The sequence below is a fragment of the Primulina eburnea genome, chromosome 8 (genome assembly GCF_022965805.1).
Source record: "Primulina eburnea isolate SZY01 chromosome 8, ASM2296580v1, whole genome shotgun sequence".
Classification (NCBI taxonomy): Eukaryota; Viridiplantae; Streptophyta; class Magnoliopsida; order Lamiales; family Gesneriaceae; genus Primulina; species Primulina eburnea.
The window spans coordinates 4,282,834-4,298,475 of record NC_133108.1 but is presented as its reverse complement, the minus strand read 5'-3'; the positions used below and the strand labels follow the sequence as shown (position 1 = coordinate 4,298,475).

The following is a 15,642-nucleotide window of genomic DNA, read 5'->3' as shown; positions in this document are numbered from 1 at the left end:
CCAATGTAAAATGAAATAATGACTTTGACCAGAGTGATGATTTTCAGTCAAAAACTCGAAAATTTGAACAAGATGAAATCCTACTTATCTTGTACTTGTGTAAAATTTGTACCGATCAAAGCTTCCTTGAAGTTTTGAATCTGTTCCAATTTTTAAAATTTTGTACTGAAATCATACAAAATTTCAGCGAATTTTTTTTAATAATTATTAGGACATTGTTGTTTATATGTTGAATGTTAAGTAGCCACTCATTTTGAATAACTTGCTAATCAACATGTGCCTTTTATTTTACATGATTGTCCCCGCCTATTAAAAATCCCTGGTTTTGACATTGATCTCCAATCTGAAACGTCAAATTTTTTCGAAAATGGAAAACTCTAAAATGACATTTACAAATAGAAACCATTCAAACTCAAATTAACGTTTTTCAATCAAAGTTGGGGTTCGCCTAATTTTGACATGGAACCAGAGTTCGATTATATCTCCGCATGTAATTTTCTGTACTTCATAATTAATAATCAAACGCCATTGTTAAATAACTACATCGTTTTCTCTCCACTCTTTTCACATAATCATAATCATATTACTTCATATTTTACAGATAACCATTACAAAATGTGATAATTTTGCAGATCGACTACCAAATTCATATAAAATCATGATCTTTTAAATAATTGCTGCGAAACTTTTTGTGAAACTATGCGATAGCAAGCTGCCACCATAATCTTCAACCAATGAAGGTTATTCCCATATCAGATTGAAGTCAGTAACTTTTGAATAATGTAAAAGAAACATATGAAGTAAAACCATATGATACAAAAAACTACATTCAAGTTTTAATAACCCGACCTTTGTACTGTCCTCTTCTGATCACAAAATCATCGGAAGGCTGAAATTCTTCTAACCACGTGACTTCGGAAATCATCACTCCGTCTACCTCAATAGTACCTTGGGAAAGACATCCATATGAGATCCGGATAGCTTCATTTTCATCATTTATAAATAATAATTGTTGTTTACCAGGGAGATCATCAGGGGACTTTCTAAAGTAAGTGCAGTGTCGTCCATCCTCAGAAGAATAAGGCGGAGAAAGTATGTCAAAGATCGCACATGGAGTTACGGCCTGGAAATAATGGATGTTTCCCCCACTAGTCGGATAAAGAACTGTTGTACCACATGGAGCCGTCATTTCACAATCTTTGACACCTTTGGCAGGCCTCGCTCCTGAAAATATGCAATACCCGTAAATAAATGGATGAGATAGCTGAATGTCATGTATAACTTTTGAAAAACTACGAGATGGATTAAGGGTTTGGAAAAGAGGGGAAATCCAAAACGTGAAGGCCAAAAGCTCGTTATTACGTCACTCCATAAAATGACATTTCTTTATCAAATCAGTGTCCAAGGAAAAACAGAAATTATGACCAAATCAGCAACATCAAAGAAGAAATGTAGCATATCAACCACGAATAACTCAACCTTGCGAAGGATCAGAAGGCCCAGCAATTTTGATCCAATCGTAGGACTTTACGTTTAACGAACCATACAGAAGCTTACTCAACACTGTCATCCCAGGATGATTATGAAGAGGAATAATGGATGAAGGTGGCATGCAAAATATTCCTATCTGCCAACAATATCACAAGATGCATAAATTTTTTTACTTTAAGAATCACGGATCACAGGTTCACAGCAAGTAAATGTATAAAGGCTGTGGGTATGAAAAATTGCATAAAAAACTGATGATGTATTCATAAGAAACTCACAGAGAAGCTATCACATTCATGCAAATGAAGATATTTAATTGTTGGAAGAGATCGAGAACCACCGTTGCGCTCAATTACAGAACTTCTCCAACCACGCGCTATCTGTGCTTCTTGCTCAAGACCTACATCAGAAGGCTTGATTTTCTCTGATGGCAAAGAAAACATAAAGTTAACAAAAATTAAGCGATCTATTAGATGATCAGGTGCAGAAATTTCAAAATCGCAAAGTGATGAAATCATAAATTTTAGAAGACGGTTTCAGAAAACCAAAAAACTACAAGGAGGGAAGACATGTCAAGATGCTGGCATGATCATACGGACAGAAAACCGGAGTGAAAACAGAAAATCCTTTGTCATCTATATATAGGACAGGATGTGTAGCAAGTAGAGTGGGAGTATGAGTTTTCGTATTCAATTTTGCTGAATCTTTCGGACTTTTAAGTATGACAACACCTAGAAGCCGACTAGAGACACATGAAACCCTGTGGTGCAATTGAGACATCGCCTCCAACTATCAAAATATAATACACATAGGAATTCGTAAAGTATACCACGCCTGGTATAATTCAAGTTTTGACATTTTACCAACATTTTGTTTACTCAATCCTAGTAGGTATGCCATATTTAAGTTGAACCCAACCAAACACTCGACAGTGAATGGCTTTGCATACAGTTACATCAACACAAAAGCCTATATTTGAATATAAAATAATCTCACAAGAAATACAACAATTCATTATTCAGTATTTCAGCAATGTATGGTTTGTCCTCAAGTTTGTCTTTATTTATCACGACAAGCAATACACATTTTGTGCAAGGTTTTCCTTGGAATAAATTTATTATTTCATTACTATCTATGAACACTCTCAATTATGGTACTAATTAAAATAATGTAGCATGATGCCTTTTTACTAGTTACAGTGTCATGTGCTATTGGCGTTGTTTGCCTGTTGTTGCTCTCCCTAAGTGAAGCATGGTCGCTGCCTTTGACCTTTTTTCATTTTGAAGGCACGGTGATTTAGAGAACCACGTAGTAATCGAGTCCAACAGTTGTAGAATTATCAGTAGTTCTGAGATATAAAAACTGTTTTTGTTTAAGCATTAGGTAACTAATACAAAGACCTTACATGAATCAAGGTTAGCACATCCCAAAGAGAAAATTTAAGCACTGAAATTTTACCAACATCATAAAAATAAACCTCTATATGTTCGGTTTCATTTTCCCAAGATGAAAAACAAGCCATTCCACCTCATTTTCGTCTTTTTCCTAAAATGCATTTACATCCCCTTTCACATTTTCTATATTTCAATAAATAACTAAAATTCTACATTTTGAATAACTAAGTTTTCTCTCTCTCCCTCTCCCTCTCCCTCTCACACCCACTCACTTAGTTCTAAATGGTTCCCCCAAAAAAGGTCGAGGACAAACGGCTGGAATAAAACAAAATGCTAAGACACATCGCTCGTGAGATGTGTTTATCAAGCAAATGACACAACCAACTTAAATAGTCCTCATGATCAGTTAGTCAGCTCATTAAAATGGCTATTGCAGCAGCAAGTTTTATAGAATTTAGTGAAACTGAGACTTTCCACAGACAAGCTAAATGCATGTCTCATATAAACTTCCGAGGAAAACCAAGCTAAAACCCATACCAGTAACCGGACAAGAAGAAACTAGTTTTGGCCTCTTACCTAATAAATTGCGAACTTTTTCTAGAGCTTCTTCTGAAATGGGTCCATCTGGCGTAAAAGATGCTTTACACGCGTTATAAAGCTTCTGTATCGCTGGCATTGTATGGATAACTCAACAATCCAAAGAAACGGTTACGAGCAACCGCTACAAGTCCAAGCTAAAGAAGGGGGCCCTATTTTCGCGGAAAAATCTGCCAAAACTGGTTCGCTTTTCAATAATTATAAATGGAAAACAAATTGACCAGAAATCTGTAAAATTCACATGGGCACCTCCTGGACCACCTGATGAATAATTGGAAAAAAGAAAAGAAAATGGACAGTTCGGTTTGATATCAAGATTAAATCCAATCTTCCTCGCAACTCGACGAAAACGACGCAATTTTCTTGAAAATATGAACGAACAAGAAATTCGCAGTGTTTCTAATCCAGGTTGACAAAAAACGAGCCTTCGATCAGATTGATCAAAATCATATTCCCACAAAACAGAAAGAGGCAGAATCCAACCCAAAAATGACAAAATCGCAACAAGAACTCGAAATTGAACGGCAGATAAAAGGGGGCACTGCCTCTGGAGATTGAATTACCTTTGGAAACGTAATCTCATCAGCCGGGAAATGTAGAGATTGGGGGTTTACTGTTGGAGGATTACCGTGAAATTCAATCAAATTTCTGGGGGCGGAGGCAATGCTAGAATATTTCGCTTTGATTTCCTGAATCCGATTTTATTGACCAATTCCCATATTGACCCTCACTATCGACTCAAATCACCAACTTTATCCGGCCTATTCTTTTCAATTTTAAAAGTCAATTTTGTAATTATCATCAATCCAACGTGTCGTGTGTTTGTAATTTTGTTAACAAGATTCTTAATACAATATTTCACGTTAATTATAATAAATTTTAAGTTCACTTGATGATTATGTCATTTGAAATTTATTCTATTTTCATTTATTCATGTGCAACAAAATAATACATGGATTTAAGATTTGATATATTATTTCATCGTAAACAATAAAAATAATCAAAATCTATAGATTTGAAATTAATTAATTGAAGTACACCTTAAATGCTTTGAGTACAAATTCTTGTGGGCAATAATGTGATGTAAAAATTTGTGTGAAACGGTCTTACGAGTCGTATTTTGTGAGATGAATTTCTTATTTGAGTCATCTTTGAAAAAATATTATTTTTTATAGTGAATATCGATATGGTTGACCCTTCTTACAGATAAAAATTCGTTAGATCGTCTCACAAGAGACATACTGTATCATATAATATAATATAATATAATACAATAAGAAATTAGTCACGTGTTTTGTTTCTTTCTCCAATGACACAAGCCTTTTTCTTTTAAAATAAATAAATTATGTCAATCGTACATCACGTGATTGGATTTTATTTATAAAAATCTATATTGCAATTTAACCCCTAAGTTTCCAAAATAATGGTTGTAGTACTAGTCATATAGACATATAATAACAGTTGTCTTAAACCAAAATCGTTGTTTTCTTTTTTTGCAATCCGATATCATATGCATGAAAATTATTCAACAAAATGTTATATTTGGCTATGGATAAACACGATGTATATCTAATATCGCACAAGTTAGATCTAAAAGACCATTTCAGCAAATTTCCCTCAAAATTGTCAAAGAGGACACGATCGGAACATCGAATAATGTTGCATATACAAGTGACCGGACATCCCTCGTGGATTAACAATTGGCTTAACAAGTCTACCTGCATGCATACTATATTGTCGAGTCATTGCTAAAAAACCCGAATATAAACTTTGAACGTTACAAGTACCTGAAAATGTACATGAGTACTGTTCATACATTTAGAATAAACGACAGATAATAAATAGTTAGAAAGAACTAGCTAGAGAACCATGCAGCTAACGAACCTGTGACCGAAAAGCGCATTCCCCTTGCCTCCCTTGTCGGCCGAAGATCTCGACAGCCACCACGGTTCCATCTCCGAGGATCCCTTTGTAAGCACCATGTGATCTTATCAAGTTGGCTTCACTAAATTTACCTGTTGCCATTTCAGCTTCTTTCAAAGTAAAATACTTGAACCCTTCTCACTTTACCCGACTGCTCCACCTTGCTAATTCCATACAGGCATCCATCGTTGTCCTCTGTTACATCGCATAATCAAAACTCAGACATCCAACTCATGAATAGTGAAAATCATAAGACAAAATCACAAGGATCATTAGTACTTCCTGAATGTTTGCACGCATGTATTAGCTAGCAAATCACCTGGACTGCAACTGATGTTTTATGATGCTATGAGAAACGAACTCGCAATTGTTCGATTCATCGATTATGCGTCTACAACCGTTGGCATCATAGTTTCCACTCGAAAACCGAAGGCGACGGAGCAAGGTCACCAGTACAATTATTGCAAATATCAAGATTGGGATAGCTATTATGATAAGCAAGGAAGAAGGTTGGATCTCATGGCCGGATTGATGAGCTATCCGCTCCAAGACCATGGTGCAGTTTGGTGGTGTTATTAGGCTAAAAATAAGAAAGTGATTTCAGAGTGTGTTAAGTTATTAGGCTAAAAATAATTTTTTTTTTAAATGTGTGTTTTTTTAAAAAAAAAATAGAGAATTTGATGACAAAAATCGTTTTAAAAAATACACTTAAAAGAATGTTTTATTAGAAGAAGTAATATACAAACTTTTCTTACCCAATCAGTTATCTATATATATATAAAAGCAGAGTTTTTGTCAAAAATAATAATTTCCCGTCCAAATGTCATTTCTAAAAAAAGAAAGAGTTATTACTGCAATAAATTATCACTTCAATTATTGTTTGCATTGATTATATCAATTCATTTAATTCAATTTTGAATTAAATTAAATTTTATATTAATTCAAATATAATTTATGTATTATATGCTTTTTTTATTTTTTTTACTCAAGTTAAAACTAAACTCTATTGAAAACATAAACTATATTAAAAATTCTGCATTGATTACATCAATCATTTTAATTAAAAATTTATAAATAAATTTAAAATAAAAATGATTGCAAATGTTCAGTATCACTCCTGAGGTAAAATTATTTAAAAATAAAATTTTCTATTTTAAATCATTTACTACCCAAATTACTTACTAAAACAGAAATACAATATTTAATTAGTTTAATTATTTTTTCTAAAAATAAAATTAGTTGAGTGTTAAAAGTTATCACTACAATAAGGTTTTCCAATGAACATTAATTTAATTACCATTTAATAATCATAAATTTTTTTATCTCAATTACATATTATTTCGAAATTACCTTAATATGAAAAAATTAATGCGTTGTAGTTTTCTTCCAAAACCATATGTATATTGTATATCTTGAATTGTCTTCTTAAAAATTTAAATAAAACAAAAAATAAAAGATACTCTATTCAAAATAGTTTCAAATGAACATTAAATTACTCTCAATAAACATATATATTATCCTCATAATAAAAAATATTTGACACCCAAAGCATGCAATTCGAGATTTTCATAATTTGAAAGAGTTAATGTATGATATAATTCTGTCAAAAGCATTCAATGTATAATTTTTGTCCCTTGAAAAGTCTTATTTGAATTTAAAATTATAAATAATGCAATATTGCATATTATATTAGAAATCAATTTTATTCTATTTATCTTACTAAATTTATCTACTCCAAGATTGAATTCCGAAATTATTCCTCTTTTCAGCACCATATATGAGTTGAATCCTTCCAAAATGTAATGTTCGTTTAAATTTAGATTTGTTCGTTGTTATGAACTACCTACATATGAAAACAACGAGAATGACAAGACACTTTGAAATATGTCTTTAATGATCAAGAAGTAAAAAATATTAATCATCTATTTGTACAAAATTTTAATTATTACGTATTACTAATGTGATAATTTTCTTCTATATTACAAAGTTCACATATACATGATGGTATAAAATTTCCTGTAATGGAAATGATTAAATCAATTCTAAAGAAAACAAGCATCTTAATTATTAGAAGACACCTTATAAAATTTATTAAAATTGTTTTGGAATACACATAATAAATGTGAATTAAATAACTTTTTTGATTTATACATAATTTACTTATGATCACATGTTTCATTTTTCTTTCGAAATAATAGGCTGTTGTGTATATTATAAAAAGATTTTGTAAATAAAATCACAACTCATTTGGATAAAGATATTGATGAAATAATTATTGTTATCGTTCAAATGTGTCAAACACGTGTCATGTCACAAAATTGTTTGTGAATGTGTATCTAGGCGAAATTACTGAATTTTTAAAAAAGTATTTCTCATTATTTTTATTGAAGGTGATTTAAATTTTTTTCATCACATGTTAAAAAATAATAATATATAGCTTTCGAAAATTAAAGAATTAAATATATATTAAAGTTGGTGGCCGACATCAATACACTTAACACGATAAGCATCATGTCATTGCTTTAGACTAACACAATCTAAAATTTGTTGACAATTATTATTAGCCAAAAAAATTAATCTACATGTATTGTATTTAAGAATTTTTTTTTAAAATTAGCGAAACATAATTTTTATTTTTATTTTTTATAATTATATTATTTTTTCAATTTAAATATCTATTTATTTTCATTAATTTTTAATAATCTCTAATAATATCATCTCGCACGAATTAAATAGTAGTTTATTTAGTAATTAATTAGACTAAAATCCTAAAACCCGCTGGGACGGTCAGCTCCTCAGTGAACGGAAGAAAACCCCCACCGACCAATGGCGACCTTCAAACTCCTACTCTTCCATACTCGCCGCCGCTGCTTCTCCCATCAACCTCCACCTCGCCACCTAACTTTTCTCGGACGCCGCTTCTCATCCGAACCCGACCAATCTCCAAACGAACAACCCTCTCCCGAAGTTCCCAATCCCAACATTCGGAAACCTCTACCCATACAACCCATTTCCTACCCGGCCAAACCTGCACCTCCGCCACCCCCAGAAACCCAGTCAGATTCCCCTCCATCCCATCCCCAATCCTCATCACGGGATACCAGGAGCTTTGTTAACCCAGAGATCCGATCGTGGACCCGGGATGAAATGCGTTATATGAAGGATGCCCCCGTTATTGCCCCGGTATCGTACCCAAGTAGGGTTGCCCCGTTGCCAGAGGACAGGATAAAGGTGGAAGAAGAGGGGAGGGAGGCGGGAAATGAGGAGTTTGAGAGGGAGAGACGGAGGATTGATGATGAGAGGTGGAATGCTATGAGAAGAACAGGGGTTTTGAGAAGTCGGGTGCCAGAGGAGGAGAATTTGCCGCTTCCTAAACTGATCAAGGTGGAGAAAAACGATGGTGACAGTAAGAAGAAAAGCAAGGTCATTTATGATCTGAAGGATGCGATTCAGCTCATCAAGGTCACTTTTTTTTAGCTTTCGTTACAGTTATATTTAATGGGATCTGTGTCAATTTTTATTTAGACATTAATGTTGCGTAGCATTGTATTTGTTAGTCTGGTTCAAGATGATGGAATTTGGTAATATATATGATATTGTATCCTTTCGTTCTGACCGGATGGACGGACATTTTTTATGTCAATAAACCATGACTTTAAGGATACAAATTTAAACTTGAAGTCATGGTTCGTTGACATAAAAAATGTTCGTACATCCGGTCGTAACGAAAAACTTGAATCTACGGTTCATGGTTGACATTAACAATTGTTATCCAACATCCTTTACATAGTGTTCAAACAACTATCCGATTTAAGGATAATGCTAGGAGACTGGAATATTAAGTTTTTTATTTTCCTTTTAGGTTTTGTCAAACTAAAAGCTGTTTCAAAATGAGTTATCGGGGAGAATGTTTTCACATCAGGTAATATATTTACCTATAAAAAAGCCTAGGAAAATCCATCCCTTCAGACTCCCTTTGGTGCCACCTGGACATTGTCTCAGACAAAAAGTATATGTCAGCTTCAATGTCAACTGAGTTGTAATCTATGAAGTTATTTGGCATACGCTGTACAACTTATATTATAGGTTCTGTTTTCATGTAACATAATTAACAGATAAATTAGTTTTGGAATTGTTGGAAAATAAGGTTGTAATTGGTATGGTGTATGTTTTACAACCTTGACATCTTAATAATGAAAGTTTTTGTTATTAGAATTTGATGCAAACGATGTGCATTTCTCTTTCCCTTACTTTCCAACTGTAACATTGTTATTCTTGTCATACCTTTTACTTTAAGAAATGCTTCAGCATGATGAACTAAACTTGTGATTGACAACGATTCCCACCTTTCCATGATGAAATCTTGTGGAATGACTAAATTTAGGTAGTTTTGATAATTTGCTTTGCATATCTTCTTCAAAGAAAAAAATTCATGCTTGAAATTTTTTTTTATCTCTTATGTTTTGGCAGAAGCCTTAATGATACTGACCGCTTTTCGTGTTGTTATATTAATGTTACAGTCTAGTTCAAGGAAGACTTTTGATGAAACTTTGGAAGCACATGTAAAAATGACCCCTGATTTGCGTCGAACTGATCTGGTAACTTTTTCTTCATGAAGGACAATTATAATTGTGTGACTAAGACAAAGCAAAAGTTTGTAGTGTAGAGCATTATTATCCAAGAATCATGACAAATTTTTTGTCCTTTAATATAAAGTTTTATTTTTGAGTGATATTATCCTTGAAACTTGACAAATGTTCCATCTTTCTATGAAGATTTTTTAAAAACACATAGACTAACTGGTATTGTGGTAGTTGTAAGATCTAGTTCATGTGTAGTAAAATTAATTTTCTCCTTGAATGTTAGTGATTGTAAAATTACTTTTTCTCATGCGATAGTGTTTGTTGTGTATAAATTGTATGGGTGAGAGAGTTTAAAGAATGTAAGGTCAATGAAGCAAAGTTTGGTGCAGGAGTAATGAAATTTCTACACAGTGAAACATATAACTTCTTTTAAACTTAGATTCTGCTCTCTTTTTTTTATCATACTCTGGAATCTTATATGGATCTTGTAAGTTATTTCTGATAAACTCCTTGTAATTTGGAAAGCCTTATTTTAATCCAACTGTTAAAGTGGACACAATTCCAGGTGCTTCTACTGTAATATTTTGATAGGATTTAATCCTACTGTTAAATTGGCCCAAATCATCAGCGCAAAACCAAAGATGTGATAAACATTTTACCAAGTTATTTTATTGACTAAGATCTTAAGTTCAACCATCATATTGAGAATCTGAGATTTGGGGCTAAGGATAGAGTAGTGGAGATCCCCAGGCCCTTATTTGCCACTATTCAAGTCAATAAATTGTCAATTATTCATTTGCATACTGCTAAAGTTGTAATGAATTCGTAAAATAATTAGCTGATTAAAATCTACAGTTCAGTCAACGACGAAGCGCTTCCTGATTATTATTGCTGTCCTTGTTTTATTTCTGATTTGTTGAAAGTCATGTGCTGAAGTATGTCTTTAATTTTTGAGCACGTGATAAGATACATTTAATTTTGCTGTCCTAGTTTCCTCCTGGAAACATATCGATAAAATCCTTTAGTTAACACCCGGAGATTGATAGGTGTATTAATACCTGGATAATTTGTGTATTCATATAGTTCTGCAATGTTTTGAGTGTTAGACTTGAACATTGTTCATCTCTTTCTATCTCTTGTTGATTACAGAAGCTGAGTGGTTTTGTACGGCTCCCGCATGGTTTTGGAAAGGTATAATCTATGATTCATTAAAATAAAAGTTAAGGGGTCATGATCTTACTGCTTTAAATAATTTGTCTGATATTAGACATATCGAGTGGCTGCCTTTGCCGAAGGAGCTGCTGCAGCTGAGGCACGAGAGGCTGGGGCAGATGTTGTTGGTGGCCCAGAACTTGTGGAGAATATTCGAACTGGTGATGAATCATTATCTTTATTGTTCCCCAATACATTTGTGAGCATAGTATCAAAATTCATTCGCTATTGTCATTTTACTGTTTTGACATTTAATCTTACTTTAACGTCCTTGAAGCCTCATGGAGAAATATCTTAAAAACCTTTAACAGACATGCTCTTTATTGATCTTCTTTTTCCTTAAATGGCACAGTATAAACTTTATAAATAACTTGACTGTTTTTGCAAAGAACCTTTAATGCAAAATTGCATTCTCAATATTTGAACACCATCTACTCTTCATTATTGTTTCAAGCTTTTTATAAGCTTGCTGAACTTAGCCTTAATTCACATGCAGGAGAACTCAAGGTAGATTTTGACAAATGTGTTGCTACACCATCCATGATGGAGCACGTGAAAAAGGTTTTACGATTTTGAAATACCTGGTTTTTCTTTTAGATTTCTTCATTTGACCAGTATCTCTACCGTTTTCACAGTTGTCAAGAAATCTGAAACAATTGATGCCAGATGCAAAGGTGAGTGATATCAATATTTATCTTCTATGTATCATATAGGTGGTGGTGATCTCATAAGCAATTTAAAGTGCAGAAAGGTACCGTGACTAATGATATATCTCGGGCAGTCAAAGATGCAAAAGAGCAAGGTATTATTTTCAAGAAAGATAAAACTGCAATTGTACATGCAGGCCTGGGAAAGGTATAGTTTGTTGTACCTATAATCATGTTTGCTAGCTTCATTTTCAATTCACGCAGCACTGAAGAATCTGCTTGATGTTCTCTTCCTACTTGCAGCTAAGTTTTACAGAGGATGCTTTACGGGCAAATATTGGCGCATTTGTGAATGCTCTTTTACTTGCAAAGCCTGCTGGTTTAAAAAAGAGTAAGTGTTGCTGATTTCATATTTGTTATTTCATTATTCAGAATTTGGTAATAAAAGAAAATTTCGTGAAATGAAACAGGCTAATATGTGGTAAATCAGGGGGTGCGGTGTTATGGAAATGTTTTAATCTGCATGATATGGGGAATGTTTAATTTTAAAAGATGATTCTGTACATGCTTGAGTATAATATAATGTTTGGCTACGTTTGGTTGGAAGGATAGGATTAACTAATGATTAGTATGTAAATGATAAAGAAAATGATTGTGGTAGGATGGATTAATATGGGATAAAATAATATTATGTTTGGTAAGATTTTTAAGTGTAGGATAATTTTGAATTTTTTGATGAAAAGACGAAATTGCCCTTCCCCTCCACGGCGGCCGGCGGCCGGCCGGAAACGGCCGGCGGGGGGCTGCGGCCGGAATTTTCGGCCGGCGTCGGAAATGGTCGGCGCCGGCGGTCGGCCGGTGCTCGGCCGACAGCGGTCGGCGGCCGGCGGGGGCGGCGGTCGGCCGGCAGCTGTCGTTGAGGCGGCGGGCGGCGGCAGGCGGCGGCGGGAAGTGGTGGTGAGTTTGAATTTAGGCGGGAAGTGGTGGTGAGTTTGAATTTAGGAGAAGGGTAAAATTGGAAAAATAAGATGGATTAAGAGTAGGATAAATAATCCTAGGGGGTGAGTAGGTATTATTTTAACCTACCTAATATAACCTAATCATTCATAGGAGGGATAAGGTGGGTTAAATAATCACGCGTACCAAACGAGGGATAAAGTAGGTTAAATAATATAAACCTACTTTATCCCTCAAACCAAACAGGGCCTTTATGTATTCACAGTTATAAATAGTCCTTACGGTACAGTTAATGATATCAACCCTTGTACGCATGTAAAACAAACACGATATATGTGAATTGCACCCTCAATTCAATAAACGAAAAAGGATCCGTGTATTTTTTATCTTGATCTTTGAAACTACGATCCTTGGTCCGCGTGAAAACAATTGACAAACGACACAAAGATTGAAAATCCTTGATAAGTTTGATTTGTGAAGAACAAAAGCAAAAGCTTTTTGGTTGAGAGAAAAAAACTCACAAAATAATTCAACATTGATCAAAATCTGCTAAACATCTTGTTACAAGGTTTTTAATAAAAAATAAGGAAACAAAATCATCTTAAACTCGCAATGAGTCTTTTTCTTAATTAATTTTCTTCAACATTCCGAGTTTCTGAACTTTTGGCCTAGCGGAATAAGTTGGGGCGCGTACTTCCGCGCGCTGGGGCGTGAGTTTCTGGCCGCTGTAGCGCGCCTCCTGCGCTCTTGCGTGTTGTTTTGTGTGCTGGGCGCAGATGGATGCTTTCTTCTTGCTCCTTCAACACTTGAATGACATTATAATGATCCCAAACTTGATTGTCGTGCTCTTGGTAGTCCGCCATGAATCTTTGAAGAGTTTTCTTGAACTTCTTGCTCCGTTCCCTCGTAATTGGTCTTTCCGATAACTCCAACGAGTTTCACATCTTCTTAGGAGTATCCTTGATCACATCAACAGTTCTAACACCTTTGTAGTGAAAATTGTTATATAATTAAAGTGGCTTGTTTTCTGTTATGACTCTGGACAGCCAACAATATAACAATCACATGTGAAGAAATTTCTTAGTATCATGCATGGTATTTTCAGGTTCAGAAATGCTGATGTACAAGATTTTCTTGTGTTCTGTCCCACGAAATTTCGTTGCTTTATATTTGATTTTATGTTTTAATGGCAATTTATTCTAGGCTAATGAGGAGTATTCGGGTGATTGTAAATATTAGCAGAAGTGCTTGTGCCTGTATTTATTTTGTGTAAAAGTTATTTACTGGGGTTTTTTTGTTGCGTGCCTGCTAATCGTATATTGTAATGGAAATATTCTTCACATGGTAATCGAGTGATGTTTGTGGCTAGTTTAATGGGTTTGTGGTGCTAGAAATTTCAGATTTTGGCAAGTATACCTAAATGAGATATTTGCCTGAACGTTCTCTGATCAGTAGCCGACTGTAAATTAAAGAGTGTAATTGCATTTCATCTTTAATGTTTCCTGAGGTGCTTTGATATTCCTTGGTTTATAAAAAATTTATATGCCTTATAGGTTCGAAGTATGCTGGTTATGTAGACTCTTTCCATGTTTGCAGCACGGTGAGATCATGTCCTACTTTTTTATTCTTTTGCTGCTATAAAATTATTGATCCGACCAAAGATATAACAATGCTTTAATAAGTTTAGCGTAGAAAACTGAAATCTTGCACTTGCCAATGCTACCATAGTTTGCCCATTAGTATTTTTGAATATTTTGAGATGATATGCCTCATAATAATCTGCTAGTTGTTCGTATAATTTCTTTTTTTTTATAGGAAACAATACTTTGTTCGTATAAGTTCTAGACACACAATGTGGAAAAAACCGTTTCAGCTATGATCCGATTACATCTGTTTTTCAATAGCACAGCAAATCGTTTTCAAGTCGCGTTTCGTTTCCATATGTTGATAGGCGTCTTTCTTAGGGCTGAAACTGCACATTCTGGAACAGCTTCGAAGACGTTCATGTTTGCATTTTATTTCTTCTGCCATAAGTTTTTTCGACACTTTCTTTATTTGCTTCTCCATTAATTTGGTTTGTTCTTGAAAATTTGCAGATGGGTCGATCGTACCCCATCTCAATACAATCTTTGTCTATGGCAGCAGACCGATACACCCGATCACAGTTGCAATGACAACCAGAATCGACTTTGATTCAATTTTTTTTACTAAATCTCATGTGTCCAACCAATTAGTCGGGGGATGGAGTAATTGTCTTTCACCAGAAGTTCGAGTCACACTAGATGTTCTTGAAAAACAAACTGAATCTTGTGTTCTACTTTCTGTTCAATGAGAAATAGAATTCTGAAATATGAATTTTTTACATTATTTTGGAGTAATTCGGACTTTTCAGGGCATAGAAGCATTTATGTTGTCTGCGTACTTGAATACAATCATCCACTTACGTCAGTGTCTCTTAAAGTCTGGAGTGTGTCATTATCCAATATATCAGTTTTATTTATTAAAAAAGCAGCAAATTACTTACCATTCTTGCATTAAATAATTATCAAACTCTATAACTTAAAATGGGATTCTGACCAATTAGATTTCTGCCCATTGAATGACTAATCATTAAAATCTTTGGAGTATCTTCACATGTGAGGCTTGTTCTTTTAAAATAGGAGTTGAAATTAATATTTAGTCATAAATTTGTATTTTTATTATATTTTTTAACGAATTATATATGGCTCTTAAATTCCACGAGCTTGTGGGTCGTTCAAGATTCTCTCTAGATTTGGGACTTTGAATGATTCGTCAAGGTCTTTGAGCCACAGAACAAGACAAACGCAAAACTAGAAACAG

General features: G+C 34.1%; 2 protein-coding genes across 3 annotated transcripts; one reads left to right on the top strand and one right to left on the bottom strand.

Moving 5' to 3' along the window:
* Window positions 1-726: 726 nt before the first annotated feature.
* LOC140838557 (plant cysteine oxidase 4) lies at window positions 727-4,222 on the bottom strand. 2 transcript variants are annotated; one of them, XM_073204955.1, is made up of 6 exons: window positions 4,043-4,222; window positions 3,459-3,740; window positions 1,767-1,912; window positions 1,480-1,627; window positions 1,021-1,224; window positions 727-948 (listed from the first exon to the last, which is right to left on the bottom strand). In XM_073204955.1, exons 2-6 carry the CDS (start codon window positions 3,556-3,558, stop codon window positions 830-832), a joined length of 717 nt encoding a protein of 238 aa, XP_073061056.1. In that variant the 5' UTR covers window positions 3,559-3,740; window positions 4,043-4,222; the 3' UTR covers window positions 727-829. The 2 variants fall into 2 exon arrangements, with proteins under 2 accessions (XP_073061056.1, XP_073061057.1); XM_073204956.1 differs by having other exon boundaries at window positions 3,459-3,649; window positions 4,043-4,203.
* Window positions 4,223-8,159: 3,937 nt separating this feature from the next.
* On the top strand, window positions 8,160-15,168 carry LOC140838556 (uncharacterized). Its single transcript, XM_073204954.1, has 10 exons — window positions 8,160-8,864; window positions 9,923-10,000; window positions 11,135-11,176; window positions 11,253-11,358; window positions 11,694-11,758; window positions 11,833-11,871; window positions 11,945-12,052; window positions 12,148-12,235; window positions 14,355-14,401; window positions 14,898-15,168. The coding sequence occupies exons 1-10, from the start codon at window positions 8,229-8,231 to the stop codon at window positions 14,973-14,975; spliced, it is 1,287 nt and encodes a 428-aa protein (XP_073061055.1). The 5' UTR covers window positions 8,160-8,228; the 3' UTR covers window positions 14,976-15,168.
* The last annotated feature ends 474 nt before the right edge of the window (window positions 15,169-15,642 follow it).